Here is a 22,311-nt window from a genome sequence, read left to right on the forward strand (position 1 = left end):
TGCTGAGGGCCCGGGTTCAATCCCTGGTTGGGGAACTAAGATCCCACAAGCCGCATGGCATGTGCAAAAAAAAAACACATTTGTTCTGTGTACTTTATGGTTGCTCTGGGAACAGAATTTCTTTCCTTTTTTTTTTTTTTTTTTTTACCATTTTATTCTTTCAGTGATATATTGGAAAGTTATTTATTTTAAAATATCTATCATATCTAACCTCTATACTGAGCTTTCATTAATTCTAAGCATCATCCCTAGTTCACGCCATCATCTCTTGTCTCTATTATAGCAACAGCCTTCTACCTAGTCTCCCTTCTTCCAATCTGTTCCCCACTGTGAAGCCAGAGTGACTTTCCCAAAATACAAATTGGATCATGTTACTCTTCTGCTTAAAGCTATCTACAGTTTCCTATTATGTTCATGTTAAAATTCTCAACACTAATGTGGCCTCCATGACCTGAGATTTGACCCCAGCTAACTCGCCAGCTTTATCTTCTGCTAAGCTGTCTCTTACACTCTAAGATCCCGATGCTATAAGCTTTTAAAAAGCTCATCTAAAGGATCTTGTTCCCTCTTATCTCCAGGTTTTTGTCCTTGCTGTTTCCTCTGTCTGGAATATCATCTCCTTCCACCCCACTCCTTTCTCCCTTGGCCTTCACCTAGCCAACATCTACTCACCCTTCAGGTTTTGGCTTGAATAACACTTGTCAACTCCAGAATGGGTGTACCTGAAATGCACTGCCGTATTGCCTGGTAGATCCTAGTCTACGCACGTATCATCTTGTGACAGGCATGTGGGAGGACACTCAGTATATTGTTGAAGGAAGGAATTGAATGGACTCTCTTGGGTTTTCTGGAAGGACTGTCCAAGCCAGCTTGGTGATTTTCACTCTAGGTGAAGCTGACTCACTTCCCCCAAACATGAGACTCAGGCCTGGCCCATCAGAACAACACATACCCTGGCCCCTGCGCCACAGGTCAGAACTTAGCAGGTAATCCAAGTCAAGGCAATCAGGCCCAGTCAGAGCTGAAATTAGGCCTTCTGCTTGAGGAACCAGGAAAAAATGGTTTTAATTTTCACTAGCCTTAGAGCTGTAAGGATGTAAGAAGCAGACACAGAGGGAAACAGAGCCAAAAGTTGGAGAGGGAGAGGGAGAAGAGAAGAAGGCTAGCTCCTCCTTTCCAGCCGTAGCCTGGTTCTATCTCCATTTTGGAGGACACTGTTCAACTCTAAGTTTATTTCACCTGTTTACTTGTCCCCATGCCCAAACTTTTGGGAAAATAAGAGTGCAACCAAGCCCACGCATGAGGGGCCAGAGAGGCATGTGAGAAACAAAATGTGCTGAAACGGAAGGTCTCAACCTGGGGCTCCCTAAGGTAAAGCAGGACATCAATCCAGTGACTCTCTAGCTTCATTCAAGAAATATTTAATAAGCATTCAGCATATTCTAGGCATGTGTTTTTCAAAGTGTAGTACATGGATAATCTGTCAGAATTCTCTCCTACACTTCCTACTAAATCAGAAGCCCTGGGGGCTCAGGAATCTGCATTTTAAAGCAGCTCTGTAGGTGATGTGGATTCACACTGAAGTCTGAAAACCACAGGCATTGAGCTGGGTGCTGGGGCCTAACATTGTCAGCTCGTGGAGAGTAAGTACAGCAGTGGCTGCGAACGAAACGGCTAGTGGGAGAGTGTAGAGTGAGAAGCGGACGAAGGACCCAATTGTGAAAGACCCCAAACCACCCCAGCCCTCCAAGATGTCATCTGTCCTTGCCTTCGCCGGCCCTTTCGCCCTTCGTGGAGGCAGGCCCGCGCCCAAGAGAAACCATCCAGCTCCCAGCCTAACGCAACAGGAGGGGCGGGGCTCGGCTCTTCCGGGACGCTTCCCCGCCCCCCGGGGACTGCGCGGGACGTGCCCGCCCTGCGCGACGACGTCAGCGCGCCCGCGCGCGCCAGGGGAGGAGTGGGAGCTGCGGGTCGGGAGGCGCTGACGCTCCGGTAAGCCGGGCTGGGCAGGGGGGAGGAAGGGGCGGGACAGCGAGTCCCCCGAGAGTGCGGGGTCGCGGTTTGGACCCGGAGCGGGAACCCTAGAGGAGCTCAGCATCGCTTCCTCTCCCAGCAGGCCCCGTCCGGTCCGGCGATGGAGTTTCCGGACCTTGGGGCTCACTGTTCGGAGCCGAGCTGTCAGCGCTTGGGTGAGGGGGTGAGGGGGTGAGGGGGTGAGGGGCGGAGCAGGCGGGAGGCGGGGCCGGGCGGAGACGGGCTTGGAACTGCAAGTGGCGGGAAGGGTGGGCTCCCAGGCTGGAAGTGCCCAAGGGGGGCGGGGCTCGAGGTTGGGGCGTGGCTTAGGAGATAGTGGACTAGGTCAGGGGTGCAGTTCACTGCGAGTACGACGGCGTTTTCGTTTCCCTGAGTGGAAGGCTTGAGTGAGCGGGAACGAGGTCGAGGTCCCCCTGGACCTGCAGTCCAACCCACTTCCTGCAGATTTTCTGCCGCTCAAGTGCGACGCCTGCTCGGGCATCTTTTGCGCAGACCACGTGGCCTACGCCCAGCATCACTGTGGATCTGCTTACGAAAAGGTGAGGGGGCGGTATGAGGGTGAAAGGGGGCGGATGGAGGATGGCATGCAGAATCTCTGGAACCCCTCTGCTTCCCATTTCCTCTCTTTTACTGTCTTTCTGAGGCTCAGTGCTGGGAACATTGTTTCCTTTTGCGTTTATGGGGGGCATGTCCAGGTTCTTTCAGGACCAGAGATTTGGCTGGTTTGGGAGTAGGCCACAGACCGACCCCTGCTCCCTGACTGTAGGATATCCAGGTACCTGTATGCCCACTCTGTAATGTGCCTGTCCCTGTGGCCAGAGGGGAGCCCCCTGACCGTGCTGTTGGGGAACACATTGACGGAGACTGCCGCTCTGATCCAGCTCAGCAAAAACGTAAGGTAAGCGTTGGAGGGGTTAACCGTGGTCACCTGGGACTACAGATGCCTGGAAGTCTGTACAACTGTTAGGATGGGGTTGAAGGGGGATCAGAGTCTCAGCAGAGACAATCCTCCCTACTCCACCTCAGATCTTCACCAATAAGTGTGAACGCTCTGGCTGCCGGCAGCGGGAAATGATGAAACTGACCTGCGACCACTGTGGCCGAAACTTCTGCATCAAGCACCGTCACCCACTGGACCATGATTGCTCTGGGGAGGGGCACCCCACAAGTAGGGCAGGGTAATTGCAACCAAGTCCTCTACTTGGCTTTGGGACCATCCCATCCTTTTGAAACTGACTCAACCTCTGTCATTATAGTTGGGAAGCGTCAACCTGTCCCCTTTGGCTAGGGAGTCTTTTTATTTCCTTTTGAAGTGCATGTTTTCCAGACCTTGTGGAGGAGTTCCCATCCAGACTTCCTTGGTCAGGCCAGGGAGGAACATGCAAGCTGACTGTGCCTGGAGGCATGCCAAGAGTGTCTCTTCCCTACAGACTGGCTGCCATCTCCAGAGCACAAAGCCTAGCTTCTTCTACAAAGACCATCCCCAGCCCAAACCAGACCTTGCCTTCATCTACCTCTGCCAGCAGGTAGGCCTGCCTGTTTCTCCTCTTCTTTTTTTCCCTTCACATCTCTGACCTCAGCCTCTTGAATGTCTGCCATAGAGCCACAACTCAGTCTCCATCTCGGACAGCCTCTCCAGTGATTGCTTTGCAAAATGGCTTGGTGAGTTGGGCAGAGGTCAGATGGACAGAAGCAAACCCACAGAGAGTAAAGTCCAAGGCAGCTGGTCTTATTTTTCCTTTTGCAGAGTGAGGATGAGGCTCTGCAACGAGCCCTGGAACTGTCCCTGGCAGAGGCCAAACCCCAGGTCCCAAGGTACCTTCTCTCTGGTGAAAGAGGGTGGGACGTGGGCAAGGGCTCAGTTTGGAGGGAGGTAGGTGGGACCACTCTCATCCAATGCAGGATAACTGTTAGGAACTTGGGCTCAAAATTAAGCTTTTGAACTACAGTATATGACCTTTGACAAGTTCTTTAACCCATTAGAGTCTTAATGCCCTCTATAAAATGGGGACAGAACTAATACCTTATAGAACCCTACCTATGAAAATTGAGATAATACTCAGAAGTGCTCAGCACAGTGATGCCTAACAGATGAGATGCTCACATTTTACATTCTGTCATCCAGCTTAAGCTGTTCCTCCCTCCCAGTTCTCAGGAGGAAGAAGACTTAGCTTTAGCACAAGCACTATCAGCCAGCGAGGCAGAATACCGACAGCGGCAGGTATGAGGACGGGGTAGAGACAGGCCCTGCGCTGGGAGGAAGTAAGGAGTTTACGGGGGGTTGGGGGCTGCTCTTCCGAGTAGTAGAGTTTTGGGATGGTGGTTATCCGTGTGTTTTCAATGTGACTCCAGCCCATGCTGAGCTCTGCAGTGAGGACTGTCCCCCTCATTTCCTTGATGTCGAATCCTGTCTTCCTCTCCTTCCCCTCCCCTTGCTCCAGGCTCAGAGCCGCAGCTTGAAGCCGTCCAACTGCAACCTGTGCTAGGGCCTTGGGCTTGGGGAGGGAGGCTCAGCTGAGAAGGACTGTGGCCCTCGCATCTCTAGGGTCCACAGGGAGAGGAGGCCCGGAGCAGCCTGGAGTGAAGATGAGGAGTGACGTGGAGGCCGCCTTCAGGGAGCATCAGGAGAAACAGCTTGTGGAGCTGAGCCTACAGATGGCTCTGCTGGCCTCTCCAGCTGCATGGGAGAGAACAGCTCTGAACTGTTCCCTGGCCAGACCCCACATGGCCCCCAGCATCTTGACATTCCCCGTATACTGGGGCTCCCCCCATGTGTAGGGGGCTGGGAGGGGGGGCTAGAAAGAATAAAGAATCTTGGCAGTCAGTAAGACACCAAAGTGGTGTGTTTCTTTCTCCTCTCCAACCAAAAACAGAAGAGTCCTGTCAAGAATGCTCACCTGATCTAAGGGTGGAGGCCCGCTGCAGTCCCCCACACCAGAAAGTCACAGTGATCCCAGCACAGTCCACACTTTTATTTCCCACAAAAGTGCTTTTTTGAAAGGCCCCTTTCCTTCACTATAGCTAGCACCAAGACCAGGATGAAATATGGCAGGGAAGAGGGATACAGTGTTATTTCCCTCAGTTATCCTTTGGGAGGGAAGGATACTTTTGTCACCATGCCTTAGTCTGGGGCTTGGTGTCTTCAGAGACTTCTTGTCCCTGCTGCTGCAACTGCCACATGTCAGCATACACCCCGCCTCGGGACAACAGAGCCTCGTGCCTGGGGCAAGGAGAAAAACATAAGTCCCAGCCAACTATCACTTTTACCCCAAGAGTCCTTGCCACTAGTCTATGATATGACAGGGAACTGGTGAGGGAGATCCTTCCAGAAAGCCCTGGGATTCCACAACCTTTTCCTGGGGCCCTCAATTCAGAGGCCCTTCCCTATTCATCCTGCTGTGTCCCTTACCGTCCTCTCTCCACAATGCAGCCATCCTTGATGACGAGGATCTGGTCAGCACTAACCACAGTGGAGAGCCTGAGAGGTCAGAGATCAGTCACCTACCACACCACCAGTGTGGGTCCCGCTGCCTGCTGCCCGTCCCGTACCTGTGTGCCACCACGATGGTGGTGCGGTTGGCGCAGACTTTGGCCAGAGAAGCCTGGATGGCCCTCTCATTAGGTGTATCCAGCGCGGATGTTGCCTACAGAGAGGGACTGGGTAAAACTGCCCCTGCCACCGAAATCCCCAGTGGGAGGAGGATGCAAGCTGCTGGCCAAAGCCTCAGGAATCAAAAAGAACCTTGTTTTGCACTTTAAAACTGCAAGGTGTTTCTGTGAAACATGGATTTGTGCTGGCTCTCCTAGATGGAGACAGTGCCCAGCAGGAATGGCTGGGGCACAGGTTGGGGAGGAAGGAGGGGAGAAGGCACTCAGGGCCCTCACCTCGTCCAGCAGAACGATGTCTGGAGCCTTGAGAATGGTGCGAGCGATGGCGACACGCTGCTTCTCCCCGCCGCTCAGCTTCAGTCCTCGCTCACCCACCTGCGTATCGTACCCTGTGGAAATTGCCCACCTCCCTCAAGTCACAGTAATAAACTTGTTTTCTGTGACCAGATGGGCAAGGAAGAGGTGGAACCGAGGTCAGAGGGAGTAACGGGACTGAACTGGGCAGGAGGGGGACTCTGCAGGGGAGGCTCACCTTCAGCGAAAGCCATAATGGTGTCATGGATGCCTGCAGCCTGAGCCGCAGCCTTCACCTCATCGTTCCCAGCTGTGATGCGGCCATAGCGGATATTGTTGGCAATGGTGTCATTGAAGAGGACAGTGTCCTGGGGCACGACTCCAATGTGAGACCGGAGAGAGACCTGGGTCACCTGGGGCCAAAAGACCATATGCTCTGGTCTGTGAGACCCACCCAGGCCTGGAAGGTAGGATGGGATGGTGGGAAGCACATGGGATGAGAGGCCCTGCGTGAGAATCCTGTCTCCACCTCCCCAAACCCTAGCTGTGCGGGCAAATCACTTAATCTGAGTCTGTTTTCCCATCGATAAAGAGAAAATACACTTTCTCTCCCTGCTTCCCTGGGTTGCTGCAGATCTTTGTGCCTCATACAGCACCATACCACTCATTCTCATGACTACTTTCCTTATGTAGGTCGTCTACTGCTAGAAAGGCTGAGGTCTCCCGGCCCAACTTTCTGCAGGGGTGACAGCTCCTCCTCTACTCCCTGGATGCCCAGCACCTGCCATGCTTTCACACACAGGCCCCTAAATTACAGTCTTCTCCCAAGCATCCTTACCTGTGAAATGTTCTGCCCATCTATTCGGATGCAGCCAGAGCTGATGTCATAGAAGCGAAACAGCAGGCGCAAAATTGTGCTCTTCCCTGCTCCTGATGGGCCCACCTGTTGCATGAGAAACAAAGGGAAAACATTCTAAGGCCCATCGGCTTTTAAATCTTTCTCTCCAAGAGGCCACCAATGTCCATGGAGGCTGCTACATTCACTCCAGTAACCTGGCATGACAGGGCTAACTCCACAGCCTTGGTCCCAAGCTACCACGGGCACTAGAATAAGGGAAGCTCAAAAGGAGTGTGGGCCAACCGGCTGGGTCTCCTCTCACCAGGGCCAGTGTCTGTCCAGGCATCACGGTGAAGGACACATCCTGCAGGGTCTCCCGCCTGCAAAGAAGAAAGGGCATGCTCAGCAGGCCTGCTGCACTGCCAGGGGCCCCCTCCAACACTAGAGCCACTACTGGGCCCTGCCCCTCTCTTGCTCAGGCTCTCTTCCCAGGTAGTGGTGGGCTGAGAAGCAGGGAGGAGGGGCAGGAAGGCAGTGTGTAAATGGACACCGGAAAAGGGGGCTGGGGGACAGTGAAAGGGGAGGGGCTCACCCATCGGTGTAGCTGAAGTGCACATTCTCAAACTCAATCTGGCCCCTCTGAAAGTGAAGGGGCCCTGCTCCAGGAAGGTCCTTCACCTGGGAGAGTGCCACCAATGTGTGCCATTACAGGCCTGGTATTCTCCAGACACGAAAAACACCACGCAGGCTCCCGCTCCCTACAAACCCGGCTCCTGTCTCCCCACTCACTTCTGTCTCCTCTTTTAGCAGGTCAAACATGTTCTCCATGTCAATGAAGTTGGTCTGGATCATCCTGCAAGAAGAATGCTGGCTGGAGCTCCTCTGAGGAGCTGGAGAAGTAACAGTGCACCCTGAACAGGTGAGGGCCAGGGTCAGGTTACCTGTAGTAGGTGCCAAACCAGTTGAGGGGCATGTACAGCTGGATGATGTAAGTGCCAAACAGCACAAAGTCCCCAACCTGTGGACATCAAGGGAAGAGGACAGAGTCACAGGAGGCCTGCGGGCTCTCACCCTGCCCACTGGCTATCACCCTGCCTGCTTCCCACCCAGGAACCTGGTGGCCTAAACAAAGACCCCGGTCCCCTCATCCCCAGGCCCAGCACAATTCCCTCACCTGTAGCTTCTGCTCACTGACAAAATATGCACAAAGCAGGGAGCCAGAGAGGAGCCCAAGTCCAATCACCAGGTTCTGGGTCTGATTTAGTAAAACCAGTGAAGCACTTGACTTCCACTCCAAACCCTGGGGCCACGACATGAGAGGAAGGAATATCACATACATGCTGACAGTCACCAAATCCCAACCTGGCCCTGGGCACCTTCAACCTCACAGCCCAAATTTTACTCCTCTCTGTCCTGGCAATTCCACAAGGCCAGGCTGTTGCTCTCAGTCGGCCTCAGAGTAGCATCCTCACCTGATATTTGATGATGGCCTCGCGATAGCGTTCCACTTCATAACTCTCCGCATTGTAATACTTCACCTGATGAATTCAAACCACCGCTGTTCCACACGGCCACAGCTTTCAGCTCAATTCCCCATCCCTCCTCCCTAATTGTAAACGGCACACCTCGCACCCCCCAGCTGCTTATCAGCCCCGATGGTCCCAGGCATGCTCTTCCACATCTCCGAGCCTCACAACACTGCCACCAAGGCCTCTGTTACCGTCTCAAAGTTTAGCAAAGAGTCCACAGCCCGTGCCCGGGTAGCATTCTCCTGTGTGTTCATAGCACGTCGAAACTTCGTTCTCCACTCAGTGACCACAATGGTCAGGGCTAGAGAGTGACAGGAGGAGGGAGAGGGAGAAGAAGAGAGCAAGACATCACTCCCAGCAGCGGAGACCATGTGCATGTCTGCTGCCGGTCACATGTGCACTAACCCTGTGCTACAGCCCAGGGACCCAGATTCCAAAGGGGAGGGAGTCTTAAGCTCCCTGAGGGAAGGGGCTGTGTCCAAGACCTCATTGCAGGCTGCATAAAGCCTGTGTGAAAACGGTTGTGGTGAACAAATGAACGCAAGCTGCATCCTGTTACAAAAATGAGGTTCGTCCTTGACTCGCATCCAAAGCGGGCATCTAATGTGACCAGGATGCCCTTCCCCAGCCCTCCCTCCACCCAGGGTGAGCTGAGGTTCCCTCAGCAGAGGAGGCTCACCCGTCACATTGGGGAGCAGCAGGAGGCTATGCGGGTCCACTGATCTACAGCCTCCCAAAGCTGGGTCACCTGAGGCGGGGGCAGGGCTCATGCCCAAGGGAGTCCGTGGATAGTTCAGGGAGGTGGTTTCACCAAGCAGCACTCACCGAGGTAAAGACTCATGCACAGGAACACAATGAGGCCAAACCAGGCATTGAAGAACATGCTGAAGTAGATGATGCCAATGATGATGTCGGCCAGCGTGGGGATGATGTTGAACACCAGGTAGCTAGGAGGTAAAGTCAAGCAACGAAGAAAGGTTTAAGGGCTCGGAGCCAGCAACTCTCCCTAGGGGGTTTCAGCGTAATGTTTTGTTTTCAACAGCAACAGACTGGAATCAACCGAATTGCCCCTTAAGAGGGAGATGGCGAAATAAGCCATAGAATGCCCAAATTATAGAATGCTCTGGATCAATTATAATGAATGAGGAAGATCTTCATGTGTGGGTTAAAACACATCTCCCTAACAGTTTGATAATAAGGCCATTCTGAGAATAACATCTACGTCATGACACCATTCATTTTAGGAAAAACCTCCACGATACCACATTAATTCTGTGAGTCTGCATGTATATATGTAAAAAAACGGAAAAAAAAGCAGAACTCAACATACTGAACGGAGTGAGAACCTCTGGAGAAGTGAGCGGAATTCAAAAGAGATTTGCTCTCTGTCTTCCTTATTTGAATTATTACGAGAGCACGTGTACATTAATTTTACAATTTAAAAAAAAAAAAGAGAACAGAGGAGCAGCTCCTCAAGCTGGCTCAGTTCTCCTGACAGCCCCGCCACCCCTGCTTCTCCAGACCCGCCCTCCCACACTTCCTTTCCATTGGCTTGGCACCTGAGCAGCCCCGTGACACTGGATGTGCCCCGGTCCACGATCCGCAGCACCTCCCCCGTGCGGCGCCCCAGGTGCCAGTGCAGCGAGAGCTCGTGCAGGTGGGAGAAGAGGCGCAGCTCCACCTGCCGCGAGGTGAACTGCTGCACCCGGATCCATAGGAACGTGCGCAGGTTGCTCACGAAGCCTGGGGGAAGCCAGGGGAGGCCTTGGTAGGGCTGAGAAGCCTAATGACGTCATCGCAGCAGCAAGATGTAAAAGGTCTGAGAGCACCAAGGGGCCTGGGGGAGGGACGCCTGTGGGAGAAGGGAGAGGGGCCAATACCAACCAAGGTGAGAGCAGAGTCCCTCATACCTGTACTGCCGGTGCCACCCCCCTGGAGGAACTTGAGGAAGACATAGATGATGACAGTCCAGACCAAGGAGCTCCAAGGTGCCTTCTGGGTCAGCAAGTTCACTATGGAGAAAAAGAGTCCGAGCCCACTTATGGACCCTGAAACCCTCTTCAGGAGAAACTGCCCCAGGAATCAGCCACAGCCTCTTTCTGACCACCCAGCTCCCAACTCTGTCCCATTTCCCTAGGCTAGTCCCCTGCACCAACCAGGCCAATGAAAGACCAGAGTGCTGAGCTGACAACCCTTCTCCCCCTCACCTATGTCCCTATAGAAGATGGGGACCAACACGTTCAGTCCCCGGTCCAGCCCCATGAGCCCCAGGCAGATGAGCACAACAAACTGCAGAGCTGGACTCCCCCGAGGCCACAGGTAGCCACTCAGTAGGCGGAGTTTCCTGCCAAGGTCTTGCCAGGTAGACCGTGGTGGCTCCTCTGTTGACTGAACCTAGGATGGTGAAACGCATAGGAGAGGGAAGCTCAGAAATCAAAATGAAGTGCACTAGCCAGAAACCCCCTAGGGAAAATGTATGGGATTACAGCTCCCCGGTAACGGTAACAGACCAACAAGCAATCCCTGATGGGGTCAGAAAAGCTAACAGGGCACAAACTGAGATTCAGGAAAGAAATGGGTTTTTATGGTGGGAAGAAATGATGACAGAGAATGGAATTAAGATAGATCCGAAGTTTCAGAAACTGAGGTGTACCTGGCTCCTGTCTACATCTTGATCCTCTTCACTGACCCGCAAGGTGTAAGACTGGGGACGAAGTCCAGGGGCCCAGAGCCCCAGGACAAAAAGCCCTCCAGAGACCACATACCGCAGCACCCACAGGCTAAACTGAACCTAGAATTAAACATATGTGGGGAGACTATCAACGAAGGCCAGAATCCCATTGTTACTACTTACAACACATCTGGGGACTGGGGTAAGGCACACACCCAGGTCCTCCTCAGGGGTCCAGCATCTAATAGGCTTTAAAAAAAAATCCACAGTGACTCAGCACAGCCACTCCCCACCAGCTGGCTATCAGCTCCCAGCAGCGCTGGCCCCTCCTTTCTTCCCTTTCTTAGAGGCATTCGAAAGCACGGAGCCAGTGTGACCAGACATGCCATCTTTCTTCCCAGCGCCCGCTACCCACGCTTCCCCTCCCCCCACGAGGTCACTCACCTGCTGGCTCAAGTTCGCCCTTGCCCACCACCACTGTGGGCTGTTCCAAGACACGAGGGCCAAGTTCTCGGCTGCAAAAGCCACAGTCCAGAGGAGCAGGAGACCCGGGCTGTGCGTGAACTTGATCCAGACGCCCATTGCTAGCTTCTGCCGTGCCTGGCTCCGTTCCACCACAAGCAGCCCCAGGCCACAGGCACTGGCCACAGTCCCCAATACAGAAGCCAGCAATAGGTAGCCTGGCAGTGGGGCACCCTGGGCAGTGCCCACCCGGCCAACCAGGCCGGCTAGGGGCAGCGCCACCTGAAGTGTGGCCAGAAGCAGCTGCAGCACGTAGGGAGCTACGCGAGGGCCGGCCGCCCAAGACACCGCGTCAGCGCCACCTGGCCGCTCCGGACGTTTGCAGGGAAGAACCGGCACCAAGGCCAGAGCCCCCAGGCCCATCAGCGTCGAGGGTACAAGTGTGAAGAAGAAGCAGGGGCTGAGGCCACCCTTCGCCCAGACCGGACCCGCGGGTCCTTCGGCCTCACAGTAGTTGCCCACAGTCACCATGGCAATGCGTGGCCGCCGGCCGAGGCTGAGGGGACTGAGGAACGGGAGAACTGGACCGGCCGCTCGGGGCGGGGCGCGGAATCTCGGGTATCTCGGGTCATGGAGCCTCGGGGCGCTAAGCCGCGGGGGTCGCGGGGCAGGGACGAACGTGGACCTGGCCACACCACCCACTCGCTTCGCGCACGCGCCGCCGCCACGCACTCACGCCGGGCACGTACGCCGTCTCCGCCGTCAGCCCCTAGCTCGCGGCCGGGGACCCTCCGGCCAAGTCGAGGTCCACAGGAATGTTCAGCCTCTGCCTCCAGCCGCTCTCTTCCGCAGCAGCCCCGCCCACCAGGGCCGCTCCCAGCCCCTACCCAGGGCCCCATTGGCCGAGTGTCTCCGAAGGGGCGGGGGAATGGTGCACGCTGGAGAAGGCAAAATAGACCTGCGGAGTCGGCATGGTCACGTGCTCAGGGCGGGAAATCTGACCGCACGTCCTGCCGGAGTCCTTGACCTCCACGGAACCAGGGATCGGAAGCTGCCCTCTGCGCGCCCACTAGGTCGGTATATCCAAGCGATCGCATTGGCCAGCTTTCCCACAGGGCCGACCCGGTCCCTAGCCACCTGGGTGGCTCACACACACCCCACACCCCGCTTGCCCCCAGAACCTTGGCCACTCGAGACAACAAGCCGCGACCTGGTCAAAATCCCTTCTTTATTAAGGGTTGTCAAGCTGTACACGGTCCCCACCCCACTCCGCTGTAAGTTCGGGCAGCGTAGTTCACCGCTCACCCGCAGCGGACCGCAGCTGGGCGAGGGGTGGGGCTGAGGGAAGGAGCTGGGTCCCGGCATGCAATGCGGCAGCCCAAAGCGAAGCCGTCCTGTCGCCCCTCCATCCCCCTCTAGGGACAGTGGGATGCAGGCCAGAGCTCTCTTGCTGGTAGACAGCCAGTCGAGGGCACACTTCCAGCCCTGTCCATCCCATGTGCAGGTGGTGGGGGGGTACAATAAGCAGCAATAGGGGCCAGGAAGGCCTCAGTCTCCCGGGGGGCCCATCCTAAAAGTTGGAGAGGACAGCAAAGAATTTCCATCCTGCTCCTGCAATTTAGAAACTTCCTTCGTAGTGTCAAAAGATAGCATGAGGGGAGCTAGGAGCTAAAGCCGCCACACCAAGACAAAGCAAAAGCTGAACAGAAGGGGAACAAGCGAACAGAACAGGAGCAAGTGGCACACATGCCAGTGATGTGCAGGAAGCAGTGGAGAGGTGAGCAGGCTGCAGCACTGGGAGAGAACTGGGGGTGAGGTAAGGGCCACAGCCTGAGCTGCTCATCGGTTCAGGGTGCGGGGAGGGAGGCTACAGAGGTTGAGGGTCCAGGCCCCACCTCCCCACTCCACAGTTGGCACAGGTTCTCCCTGCTTGGCAGCTTCTGTGGTGGGCAGTCCTCTGGAGACTTGCAGGGGTGGGTGCAAAGGTGGCAGTACTGGGGCTGGGCTGGGGACCAGTTTCTAGCACCACACTCTGAGCCAAGGGGTCTCCTGGGGCTGAGGCTAGAGTCCTGTGTGCCCTGGTTCCTAGGCCCCCAATCGCTCTCCTGGGGCTGTGGCGAGCCCAGCATTGGCACCTTCCTTGGCCAGGCACAGACACACAAACACCACACACGTGGGGCCAGGCAACACTCAGAGGAGCCCTCCATGGCAGGCGGATGGGATGGCAGGGCAACGGTGGCCTCCATCCTGGGGCATAGGGACCCTCCTCAGCCTCGTCTATACCTGTGGAGAGAAAAGGGTTGGTAATGGAGATAGTCTTCAGCTATCTGCTTACACAGCAGAAGCCTGGAGATAAAGGAAACGGAAAACTTGATTCTTGAGGAGGTAAGCAAAGGAAAAATCAAGTCCTGGATTTCACAGCAGGTGAGGGAAGAAAAGGAAGTGTACTTTGGTGGGGAAGTTGCAGTATCTCTGCCCGAGAGGCCCACCTCCCTTCACATGAGAAGCTTTGACCTCAGCCTGGAAGTTACTGCTTCTGGCAGTTGTTTTTGGGTCTTGAAGCCCTTACCTTGTGCACCTGAGGGGGAAGCTCATCCTCTGAGCCCTCTTCAGGCACGGGCTCTGGGTGCCTTGATGCTGACTGCCCATCTTCAGCCCATCCTCCAAGGGGCAGCCGAGAGAAGTGAGAGGGAGCCCGGGGCACTGTTCCAGGATCTAAAGATACAAGTAAATACTCTTAGAATGAACACAAACAGGAACGAGGAGAAGGGTTCTGGGGCTTTTTGGGGTAGGTGGAGGTGCGGGGGAGGGATTAGTCTCCTTGGGTCTGGTCCCTCTGACTTCTTTCGTCCCCTAGAGGCCCCAGAAGGACCACCCTTCCCTGAAGACTCTATGTCCTTCCCAGTGGATACCTGTGATGCCTCCGTAGCGCCTCTGGAAGCCCCCATGCAGGGCAGTGGTCTCAGGAGCTCCAGGCCGGGGTGCAGCACAGGGATAGCTGGCGGAGCGGGGGATAGGCTGGGGACCCCGGGCACCCTCTCCCCCCTCTTCGGGGGCACTCTCCCCACTCTCATCACTCTCCCGGCGGTGCCACACATGCCGCTCAGGTTCAGCCTGGGCCTGCTGCTTGTGGAGCTGAGAAGTGGGGGATTCATTAGTTGGGGACAGAAGAATATCTGTCTGAAATATCTACCCTCCACCACGGTATCGGCCAGTTCCCATTTATACTGCCTCGCCTAGAATCACTGACCCAGGGTATCTGATGTGTTAATAATGTGTAACGTACACGTGATATCTTACAGGTTAAATTCTCAGCAGATCCCTGGAACAAGCCTGTGCATAGATTGTAATAGCTCTCATTTTCCCCAGTCATTTGATTCTGGAACAAATTGGTTGTGAGTCTAAGTGCCAGGAACTCTTTTAGGTGCTAGGGATACAGCAGTGAACAAAATAGACAAAAATTCCAACTCCTGTGGGGTTTATATACTTGGGTGAAGTGGGGAAGGATAGATAATAAACAAATAAATAAGGGAAAAATACAGTGTCACATGGTGCTAAATGCTGTGGAGAGAAAAACAGAACAGGAAGGTTCAGGAAGGAAGGCAAGGGAGTTTTTTACTCAGGGTGGCCAGAGGTGGTCTCATGGGGAAAGAAAAGAGCACACTTGAATGAGAAGGAGGGAGCCCTGTGGATATGTCAGGGAAGTAGATTCTTGGCAGGGGAAACCACAAGTGCGGAAAAGCCCTGGGTGAAAGTAAGCTAGGCTAAAAAGGATAGGAAGAGGATATATGTGGGAATGGAGGTTGCAGAGCAGGTAAATGGCAGAGAAGAGATTTGAACCCAGGTCTTGCTTCACATCTAAAACCCTCTATTCTGTTTTCAGCTGCCACCTTGGTTCTACGACCCTGCCCCTTCCAGCCCACTCACCTGGTGCATATAGAGGGCATGCAGGCTCATCTCAGTGGATGCATATTCCGACAGCACCAGGCTCTGCAGCTGTCCTTCCCACACACTGCTCCCGGAGCTGGCTGTCCTGGCATCCACCCTGCCCCCCAGCACAGACAGCAGTCATCAACATTTCTGAGACCCACACAAATTGCTGGGGGCTACTGCCATGCCCTCCTCTCATGGCCCACCTCTACTCACCCAGAGCCTGTCATGGTGCTGGGAGCCCGGCCTGTGGGAGCCTGACCAGGCTGCAGAGGGGAGAAGGAGCGCAGGGCAGAGGCGACTTCAGCCCTGTGCCTGGAGCCCTGCAGGTCTCTGGGCAGTGGGGGGCCCCGGCAGGATGAGCCAGCTACCACATTTGCAATAAGGCTCAGTGGCTATGAAAGAAAAGGGTGGGTAGAATTCTCAGGGCATAGGGAGGCCTCTGGGTCCCCCAGTATTCTGCACATTAGGACCCAGTGGCACAGACTGGACAGAAGGAAACTGACCCGGTAGGCCCTTCCGCCCCATGCGCATGTCCCATGTCCCAGCTCCTGGAGTCCACTCTTCCTGTCATCTCCCAGTCCCTAGGAACGCACCTCAGACTCAGATTGTAAGGACTGGATGGACGTAAAGAGGGCATTTTCCGGGAGCAGACCCCCTTGGGCAAGGCCTGCAGCTGCTCCGTCCCGCTGAACTTGCTCCTTGAGGAAACCTAGGAAGGCCGTGCTCTCACGTGGTGGCTGCCAGCCGGGGTTGGTGATGGCAAAGTGCATGAGCGACAACTCTGTCTTCCCATCCTCGGCTTGCTGGTACACTGAGGCCTCCGTCTGCCCACCGGATAGCCACTGTACAAGGGAGGCTGCAGTGAACAGGACTGTCCCCTTACAGGAACCCTTTTTGTACCTTTCCTGCTAGTGGGGAGGCCTTGCCCCTGGAGGACAGAGACCACAATGCACTGTTGTATCTTGTCCAGGGGCCCTGGTGCCCACCCCATGAGTGGCCACATGCCGGGCTAGCTGCTTGGTTTGTGCCTTTCGGGGAGCTTGGCCAAGGGTGCAAGTTTAAGGCTATAATCAAGCCCAGGCTCCTGTTTACAAAGCAGTGTGTGCCCTGGTACAGGGTTGCCCCAAGGCAGGGCTGCCTTCTGTTGGCTCAGAAGGGTGCCTTTTTGCAGTTTGCCCAAAGACTGTATATGCCAGCATCACCTCTGGCCAACTGCCTCCTTCCTTTCCTAATACCTGGGGGTGCCCATGCTGGCGAACGTCCATCTGAGCGAAGGAGCAGGTATCTCCAACACCAACGACCTCCACGGTGAAATTGCGGAAGAAGTCTATAATCTCCAGGGCCCGTGGGCGCAGGCAGAAGATGAGGATGAGGGGTGTGACAATGGGGCTCAGTAACTCCTCCAAGATGAACACCTAAAAGGGAAGGGATCAGGGTCACAAGAGAGCAGGAGAGAGCCGAGACCTCGCCACCGGGCTATCAGCCAGTCTCTAGCAGGCCCTAACTCCAACTCCACTCACTGCCTTGTACTGGAAGAGCTGGGCAAACTCGTCCCGGGTCTGCGAGCGGTGGGCATTACCCTGCCAATGGTCAGGCATGTAGTGGATGTGAGCGAGGATCACGCGGAGCAGCTGCTCAGGGCAGAACACCATGTGCTGGTCCGGAATAAAGGACCTAGTGGGATCAGGGTCATGGTGAGACATAAGCCCCCGGGAATGCTAGTTGGCTTGCTCTCACCTGCTCCCCTGGCCCACCTGCACACGGTCACGGTGACCCCCAGGAGCGTGACAGTGGTGAGGACGTGTTCCACAGCCAACACGTCTTCGTCGTAGATGGTGAGGGCAATAAGTACGGCCAGGATGGAGCCAGCAAAGAAGGCGCAGTTCTTGGCCAGCAGTGTCAGCAGAGGTGACAAGAAGCAATTCATGTACTTGGATGCGGGCTTGTAGCCTCGGTTGAGGCGGGACTGTAGCTCGTGCTCCAGCTCGTTGAAGTGGCGGAGGTAGCAGCGGCCGTAGAGCGACCAGCAACGTGCTCCCAGGGCCCCTGGCTCCCGCTTCAGCACCTCGGCGTAACTGAAAAAGGCATAGAGGATCTGCCAGATGAGGATGAGGGGGCACAGCAGGAAGTTGGCGATGCCAATCCACAGGATGCGGTTGCTGAGACGCTGGGCCAGCTCAAGCCGTTGTCCCCCACGTTTGTACTCAGCCTTGAGGCTCCATTCATTGAGAAACAGAGAGCCAGGTCCCCAAAAGAGGATCAGCTCGAAGTTGTACTTGAGGCCCCGAGTGAAGAAGACAACCTCCCCGAGACCGGGCAGGCGGAAGCGCAGAGGCAGGAGGGATTTGTTAACCAGTGCCACCATGTAGTTCTGGAAACGGAGGATGCGGTGGTAGATGTCCAGCTCTGTTAGCTCACGCTTGTGGATGCAGATCTGGTGCTCCTTCTGGGTCTGCACAATCCGGGCCTGTACTTCTTGCCACGTGCAGTATGGAAGTGCAGACTATGGGGTGGGGAAGAGACGAGGGATGGAAGGTGGGGTTGTTGCCTCGGCCCCTTGCCCTGCATGAGCTGTGAGGCTCAGGGGTCCTCTGAGTGGAGCCTTTAACCGGATGCTCCTTGATCTGCCAAGGACAGGTGAGGCTGCCCGATGCCCGGGAATACAACCGCCCCCCCCCCCCCCCCCCCCACTTCCCAAGCTGCAGAAGACGTCCTGGCCTGTGGTTGTAACTGCCCAACTTCCCAGTCTCACCATGGGGATGCGCAGAGCATGCAGGTAGAAGGAGTGGATCTCCCAGTAGCAGCAAATGTTATAGATGAACTTGATGAGCCGGTGAACCCAGAAGACACCAGCAATGACGAGGATGGTGATAAGGGAGCCATTTTCCTGAATCCTGGTGGGGAAAAGAAGGGGAGGAGGAGTGGCCCTTGAGGAGCCTTGGCAGACATGCTGCTGTCCTGAAGGATTTGGAGAGGCTGAGCCTGAGCCTGTGTTCTGGGGAATGTTACTGCCTCACACTCCACTCCACTCCCCACCTGCTAGCTGAACAACAGGCTCTGGTGCCCTCTGAACTGCAGCACTTACCTGGCACTACAGACTTGGGCAGGCAGAAAGGCATCTGGCAGAGTAACCTTGACAGGCTCGGTAGGGTGAAGACTGTGGTTCACCATCTTGTTGGCAAATAGGATGTCGTAGTCCACACAGCTGACCAGGAAGGTGGTGAAGGCAACCACAAAGAGGAACTGCCTGGGGAGTTGGGAAGAGAGGGCACAGTCCGAGAGTCAGAGAGATACCAGTGAAATAACATGGGAAAAAGGAAGAGTCTGGAAGCCCCAGACCAAGATTAGGGAGCAGCTTCTGGGGAAATGGGCTGGAGAACTCCCTGTGGGCTCTCTCTACTGCTTGGCCCCAGGAGACCCAAGCCAGCTCTTATTTTTTGCTCTTAGCTTCAGGCACCACAGAATCAGCCTGCTTTTCTACCTCATAGTAATCTCTGCCGCCACTCGCTGGACTCTTTCAAAGGTCTTAAATTGTGGTCTGTGGTCCCCAGTACCTGATTTCCTTTTGAGATGGTAGTTAGAAGCCCTTTGCGGATCTGAACTCTTTGCTTACGGAGGGAAGGTTTCCCAACCCCTTGACATTTGGCAAAGCCATATGGCTCCTTCCTCCTAGCAGGCTCTCTACTCAGCAGCAGGCCTAAGGTGCAACCAGGGCAGAACAGAGACATTTTTCTCAAGTAAGTGGCTGGCATCTCTGACACCTCCTGCCTGAACCATGCCCATTCCACTAGAGCTCTGATGAAATGATCAAGTCTGACTTCTCTTTGTGGAAGAGATAGGACTTGGAAAGCTTTCCTTATAAGCGAGATTTAAAAAGATAAGGCTGTAAAATGGTGTCACACCCAGTCCTTAAACTATAAATGTTTGCAGAGTTTTGAGCCTAGGACTGACTTGCATTGGCGGTTTGGGCCAGGCGTTGAGCTCAAAGAGAGGAAACACTGAAATGTATTCCTTCGCCACATCGTCCATCCCTTCTTATACTTACATGAGCTCAAAGATCTCCCCGATGAGCATACAAGTGAAGCCATTCTTCTGGTGTAGATTATAAACGTGTAATTGTTAAGAAAAAGTGGTCTGTATAGACAGCAATTAAGAGCACAGGGACTTCCCTGGTGGCGCAGTGGTTAAGAATCTGCCTGCCAATGCAGGGGACATGAGTTCGATCCCTGGTCCGGGAAGATCCCACATGGAACTAAGCCCATGCGCCACAACTACTGAGCCTGCACTCTAGAGCCCGTGAGCCACAACTACTGAAGCCCACGCTCCTAGAGCCCGTGCTCCACAACAAGAGAAGCCACCACAATGAGAAGTACGTGCACCGCAACAAAGAGTAGCCCCTGGTTGCCACAACTAGAGAAAGCCCACGCAGAAATGAAGACCCAACACAGCATAAAAAAAATTAAAAAAAAAAAGTACAGACTTTGGTGTCACATACCTGAGCTGAAGTCCTGGCTCCATGACTTTCAAGCTGTGTGACTTTGGCCAAGTTACTTAACCTCTCTAAGCTTTTGTCTGTAGTGGTGTGTTGGGAATAATAGCACCTGCCTCATAGGATTATTAGGTCTGAGATAGTGCATATAAAGTATTTAACACAGAACTGACACAGAATAAGTCAAATGACATTAATTATTATGGTTATTAGCATACCATCAAAAAGGAGAATCACCCTTAGAGAGAGAGGTTCCTTATAAACTAACACTACAAAACGCAAGGCACGTAGCTCTTGATAAATGTGAGGTATCATTATTTATAATGATCATTATTTCTCTAGCCTCTTTCAGGCTCAAGGTGCCTGAAAAGGATTAGAGCCAAACCCACACCGACTTCTCATCAGGGGCCTGGCTTAGAGAGGGGCTAACGGTCCCAGAGCTCCAACACAGAGACACAAAGGATATTCGAGAGAAGAAGAGGTCAAGGTTTTCGATGTGGTGCCAAGGTGCTGTGGGTACAGGAGCAGAGATGTCAGAGCCCTGAAGAAGTGGAAGCCCCTGCTCCCTCAGTGATCCTCCACCAATTCTCCCCCCAAGCCCCAGCTCTGGCCGTCATGTCCAAGAACTCACACTTGCTCCCCTCAGGGACATGCACCAACAGGTCCTCCTCCCCGGGGGGTGAATCGCTGTAGGAGGCCTCTAGGCGCTGGTATTCAGTGTCAAACTGCGCCATCACCACCGCCCCCTGTCCACCTTGTCCACCTGGGGGTAATGAGGAAGGAGAGACCCAGGTTCAGACCCCTGGTGCTGTTCATCTTCTCCCGTGCCTACTACACCAGAAATGAGTGAGAAGGAATCCTGGGCTTGGTCTCCACTACCAGTCTTCTTGGATCAAAGGCAGAGAAAGAGCAGTAACCCAAGGAGAGCAGCAAGCTCAGGGCTTGGGAGGCCCTCACTGACCAATGAGGTCAGTCATTCCCAGAGCCTTTATTGAGTGTCTACCGAGGCCTTGCTGGCCTGAAGGCAGCTTCTGGCCCTGTGCGGGGTCTGCTTCATCTTCTATTCACTGGAGAGAAGGCGTCCTCCCCCACCCCTCCTAGAGAAACCTTGGTCTCCCAAGAGACTAGCAGTTTGGAAGCACTTTGTAAACAGAGGTTTGAGATAAGCACATGGCCCTACCAGCTCCATGGGCAGTGTCTGCTCCACTCCAGCCCTCGATGCCCTGGCTCTGCAGCTGCTGGAGGAGAAGGTGTAAGGCCCCGGAGAGTGGGGAGTGGGAACAGAAATAAACCCAACCCTACCATCCCCCCATGCCCCACACTCAGGGGCGGCCAAGCAAGGGGCAGGGAGGCTGCAGTAGGAAAGAGGCACCCTTCCAGCCTAGGGCTATGCGTACTTCCTCTGGTTGTATTATACACGGCCACTCATTCAACTCTAGGGTCCCAAGAAGTGGCTTAATGAACCTGTGGAGACTGAGTCTGTACAGGGCTGGACTGTTTCTCCATGGCCCCACTTCAGCCTCAGAAATTAGATGGACCGTTCAGGGTCCACAAAGCCCCAAACCCAAAAGCCAAGAAGAGAGTCTTTTTCTAAAGAGGACCTTTCTGGTCAACTCCTTCCCTTGCTTCCCTAGCCCTAAAGGCCCAGCAGGCAGGCAAAGTTCCTGGATGGGATATACTGATTGGGTCGGTGTAGACCCAGATCCTGGGTGAACTGTGGGTTGCCTTGGTCCTGGAGCCAGGCATGATATAGGTGGCACTCAACCAGTCAGTGCAGACCCCGAGGCTGTGGAGCCCTGCCCAGCCAGGCCCCGGTGGGATTCCCTGGGTTAGTGAGAACCCTGGGTCCTAAGCTGACCAAGCCCTCAGGGAACTCACCACTTACTGGGTCAGTGTAGACCCAGGGCCCATAGAGCCCCTGCCAGCCGGGCCTGGGCTCAGGGGTTCCTGCGAACGTTGGAGGAATCGATCCAGTCCGACAGCCGATACCCGCAGGTGGGCTGGGTTGCCTCCCTACACCCAGCTGCCACGACCCGAGCCCAGCGCGCCCCCAGATCGCCCGGCCACCGGCAAAGGGCTCGGCTCCCAACAGCGGACAACCCTGTGCGCGGCCCCGTCGCTCGCGCGCGCCCCAGTCCGCGCGCCCCCGCTATCAAAACATTCCGGCTGCGCGCCCCCGCCCCGCCCGCGGCGCCCCTTCCCCGGTTACTCGCCGCGAGCTCACTTAGGGCTCCGAGGGCACCCCTGGCCAGGCCCGACCCGGGCCGTGAGATTTCGGTATCCGGTCTTGCCTTTCACCTCAGGGACGGCGACCCGGGTGATTCCAGGGGCTCCGTCGGCTCCACTGGGCTCAGCCCAACCCGGAGCAGTAGGCCCGGCGTCTGCCACTCACTGTCACCCGCAGTTAGCCTGACCAATGAACATGGTGGGTGGAGACACGACGGCCAATCTC

General features: G+C 55.0%; 3 protein-coding genes across 19 annotated transcripts; 1 reads left to right on the forward strand and 2 right to left on the reverse strand.

Annotated features, from left to right (window-relative positions):
• The first annotated feature begins 1,869 nt into the window (after positions 1–1,869).
• On the forward strand, positions 1,870–4,871 carry ZFAND2B (zinc finger AN1-type containing 2B). 7 transcript variants are annotated; one of them, XM_082466651.1, is made up of 10 exons: positions 1,870–1,992; positions 2,114–2,189; positions 2,479–2,573; positions 2,801–2,932; positions 3,061–3,212; positions 3,465–3,560; positions 3,636–3,696; positions 3,782–3,849; positions 4,183–4,255; positions 4,476–4,871. In XM_082466651.1, the coding sequence occupies exons 2-10, from the start codon at positions 2,135–2,137 to the stop codon at positions 4,518–4,520; spliced, it is 777 nt and encodes a 258-aa protein (XP_082322777.1). In that variant the 5' UTR covers positions 1,870–1,992; positions 2,114–2,134; the 3' UTR covers positions 4,521–4,871. The 7 variants fall into 7 exon arrangements, with proteins under 7 accessions (XP_082322777.1, XP_082322773.1, XP_082322771.1 ...); XM_082466647.1 differs by having other exon boundaries at positions 1,888–1,992; positions 4,580–4,871; XM_082466645.1 differs by having other exon boundaries at positions 1,915–1,992; positions 2,117–2,189.
• Positions 4,872–4,991: 120 nt separating this feature from the next.
• Positions 4,992–12,253, reverse strand: ABCB6 (ATP binding cassette subfamily B member 6 (LAN blood group)). The gene is made up of 19 exons (XM_082466564.1): positions 11,420–12,253; positions 10,958–11,095; positions 10,512–10,698; positions 10,215–10,316; positions 9,864–10,047; positions 9,130–9,251; positions 8,496–8,605; positions 8,248–8,313; positions 7,950–8,075; positions 7,717–7,793; positions 7,565–7,628; positions 7,368–7,453; positions 7,098–7,155; positions 6,776–6,880; positions 6,176–6,350; positions 5,920–6,032; positions 5,584–5,678; positions 5,444–5,512; positions 4,992–5,254 (listed from the first exon to the last, which is right to left on the reverse strand). Exons 1-19 carry the CDS (start codon positions 11,966–11,968, stop codon positions 5,146–5,148), a joined length of 2,535 nt encoding a protein of 844 aa, XP_082322690.1. The 5' UTR covers positions 11,969–12,253; the 3' UTR covers positions 4,992–5,145.
• A 393-nt stretch (positions 12,254–12,646) lies between these two features.
• On the reverse strand, positions 12,647–22,268 carry ATG9A (autophagy related 9A). Of its 11 annotated transcripts, XM_082466569.1 has the most exons (17): positions 22,084–22,211; positions 21,738–21,806; positions 21,040–21,097; positions 20,491–20,622; positions 20,326–20,369; positions 19,416–19,480; positions 18,456–18,617; positions 18,123–18,264; positions 17,125–17,873; positions 16,891–17,044; positions 16,606–16,785; positions 15,964–16,212; positions 15,584–15,762; positions 15,365–15,482; positions 14,350–14,572; positions 14,007–14,152; positions 12,647–13,720 (listed from the first exon to the last, which is right to left on the reverse strand). In XM_082466569.1, the coding sequence occupies exons 4-17, from the start codon at positions 20,591–20,593 to the stop codon at positions 13,715–13,717; spliced, it is 2,520 nt and encodes an 839-aa protein (XP_082322695.1). In that variant the 5' UTR covers positions 20,594–20,622; positions 21,040–21,097; positions 21,738–21,806; positions 22,084–22,211; the 3' UTR covers positions 12,647–13,714. The 11 variants fall into 11 exon arrangements, with proteins under 11 accessions (XP_082322695.1, XP_082322698.1, XP_082322691.1 ...); XM_082466572.1 differs by lacking the exon at positions 21,738–21,806 and having other exon boundaries at positions 22,158–22,268; XM_082466565.1 differs by lacking the exon at positions 21,738–21,806 and having other exon boundaries at positions 22,084–22,244.
• Between the last annotated feature and the right edge of the window lie 43 nt (positions 22,269–22,311).

Source organism: Balaenoptera physalus, assembly GCF_965194825.1.
Source record: "Balaenoptera physalus genome assembly, chromosome: 6".
NCBI lineage: Eukaryota > Metazoa > Chordata > Mammalia > Artiodactyla > Balaenopteridae > Balaenoptera > Balaenoptera physalus.

Excerpts from the sequence above, each read along its gene's own strand:
- ZFAND2B (XM_082466651.1), top strand. The coding sequence starts at position 2,135 with ATGGAGTTTCCGGACCTTGGGGCTCACTGTTCGGAGCCGAGCTGTCAG. Across the intron at positions 2,933-3,060 it reads CAGCTCAGCAAAAACGTAAG|ATCTTCACCAATAAGTGTGA; the intron begins GTAAGCGTTGGA and ends ACTCCACCTCAG. Across the intron at positions 3,697-3,781 it reads TTGCTTTGCAAAATGGCTTG|AGTGAGGATGAGGCTCTGCA; the intron begins GTGAGTTGGGCA and ends TTCCTTTTGCAG.
- ATG9A (XM_082466572.1), bottom strand. The coding sequence starts at position 20,593 with ATGGCGCAGTTTGACACTGAATACCAGCGCCTAGAGGCCTCCTACAGC. Across the intron at positions 16,786-16,890 it reads AGCTCTTCCAGTACAAGGCA|GTGTTCATCTTGGAGGAGTT; the intron begins GTGAGTGGAGTT and ends CTTCCCTTTTAG. Across the intron at positions 15,483-15,583 it reads AGCACCATGACAGGCTCTGG|GGTGGATGCCAGGACAGCCA; the intron begins GTGAGTAGAGGT and ends GCTGGGGGGCAG.
- ABCB6 (XM_082466564.1), bottom strand. The coding sequence starts at position 11,968 with ATGGTGACTGTGGGCAACTACTGTGAGGCCGAAGGACCCGCGGGTCCG. Across the intron at positions 7,156-7,367 it reads CACTTCAGCTACACCGATGG|GCGGGAGACCCTGCAGGATG; the intron begins GTGAGCCCCTCC and ends TCTTCTTTGCAG. Across the intron at positions 5,679-5,919 it reads ACATCGTTCTGCTGGACGAG|GCAACATCCGCGCTGGATAC; the intron begins GTGAGGGCCCTG and ends CCCTCTCTGTAG.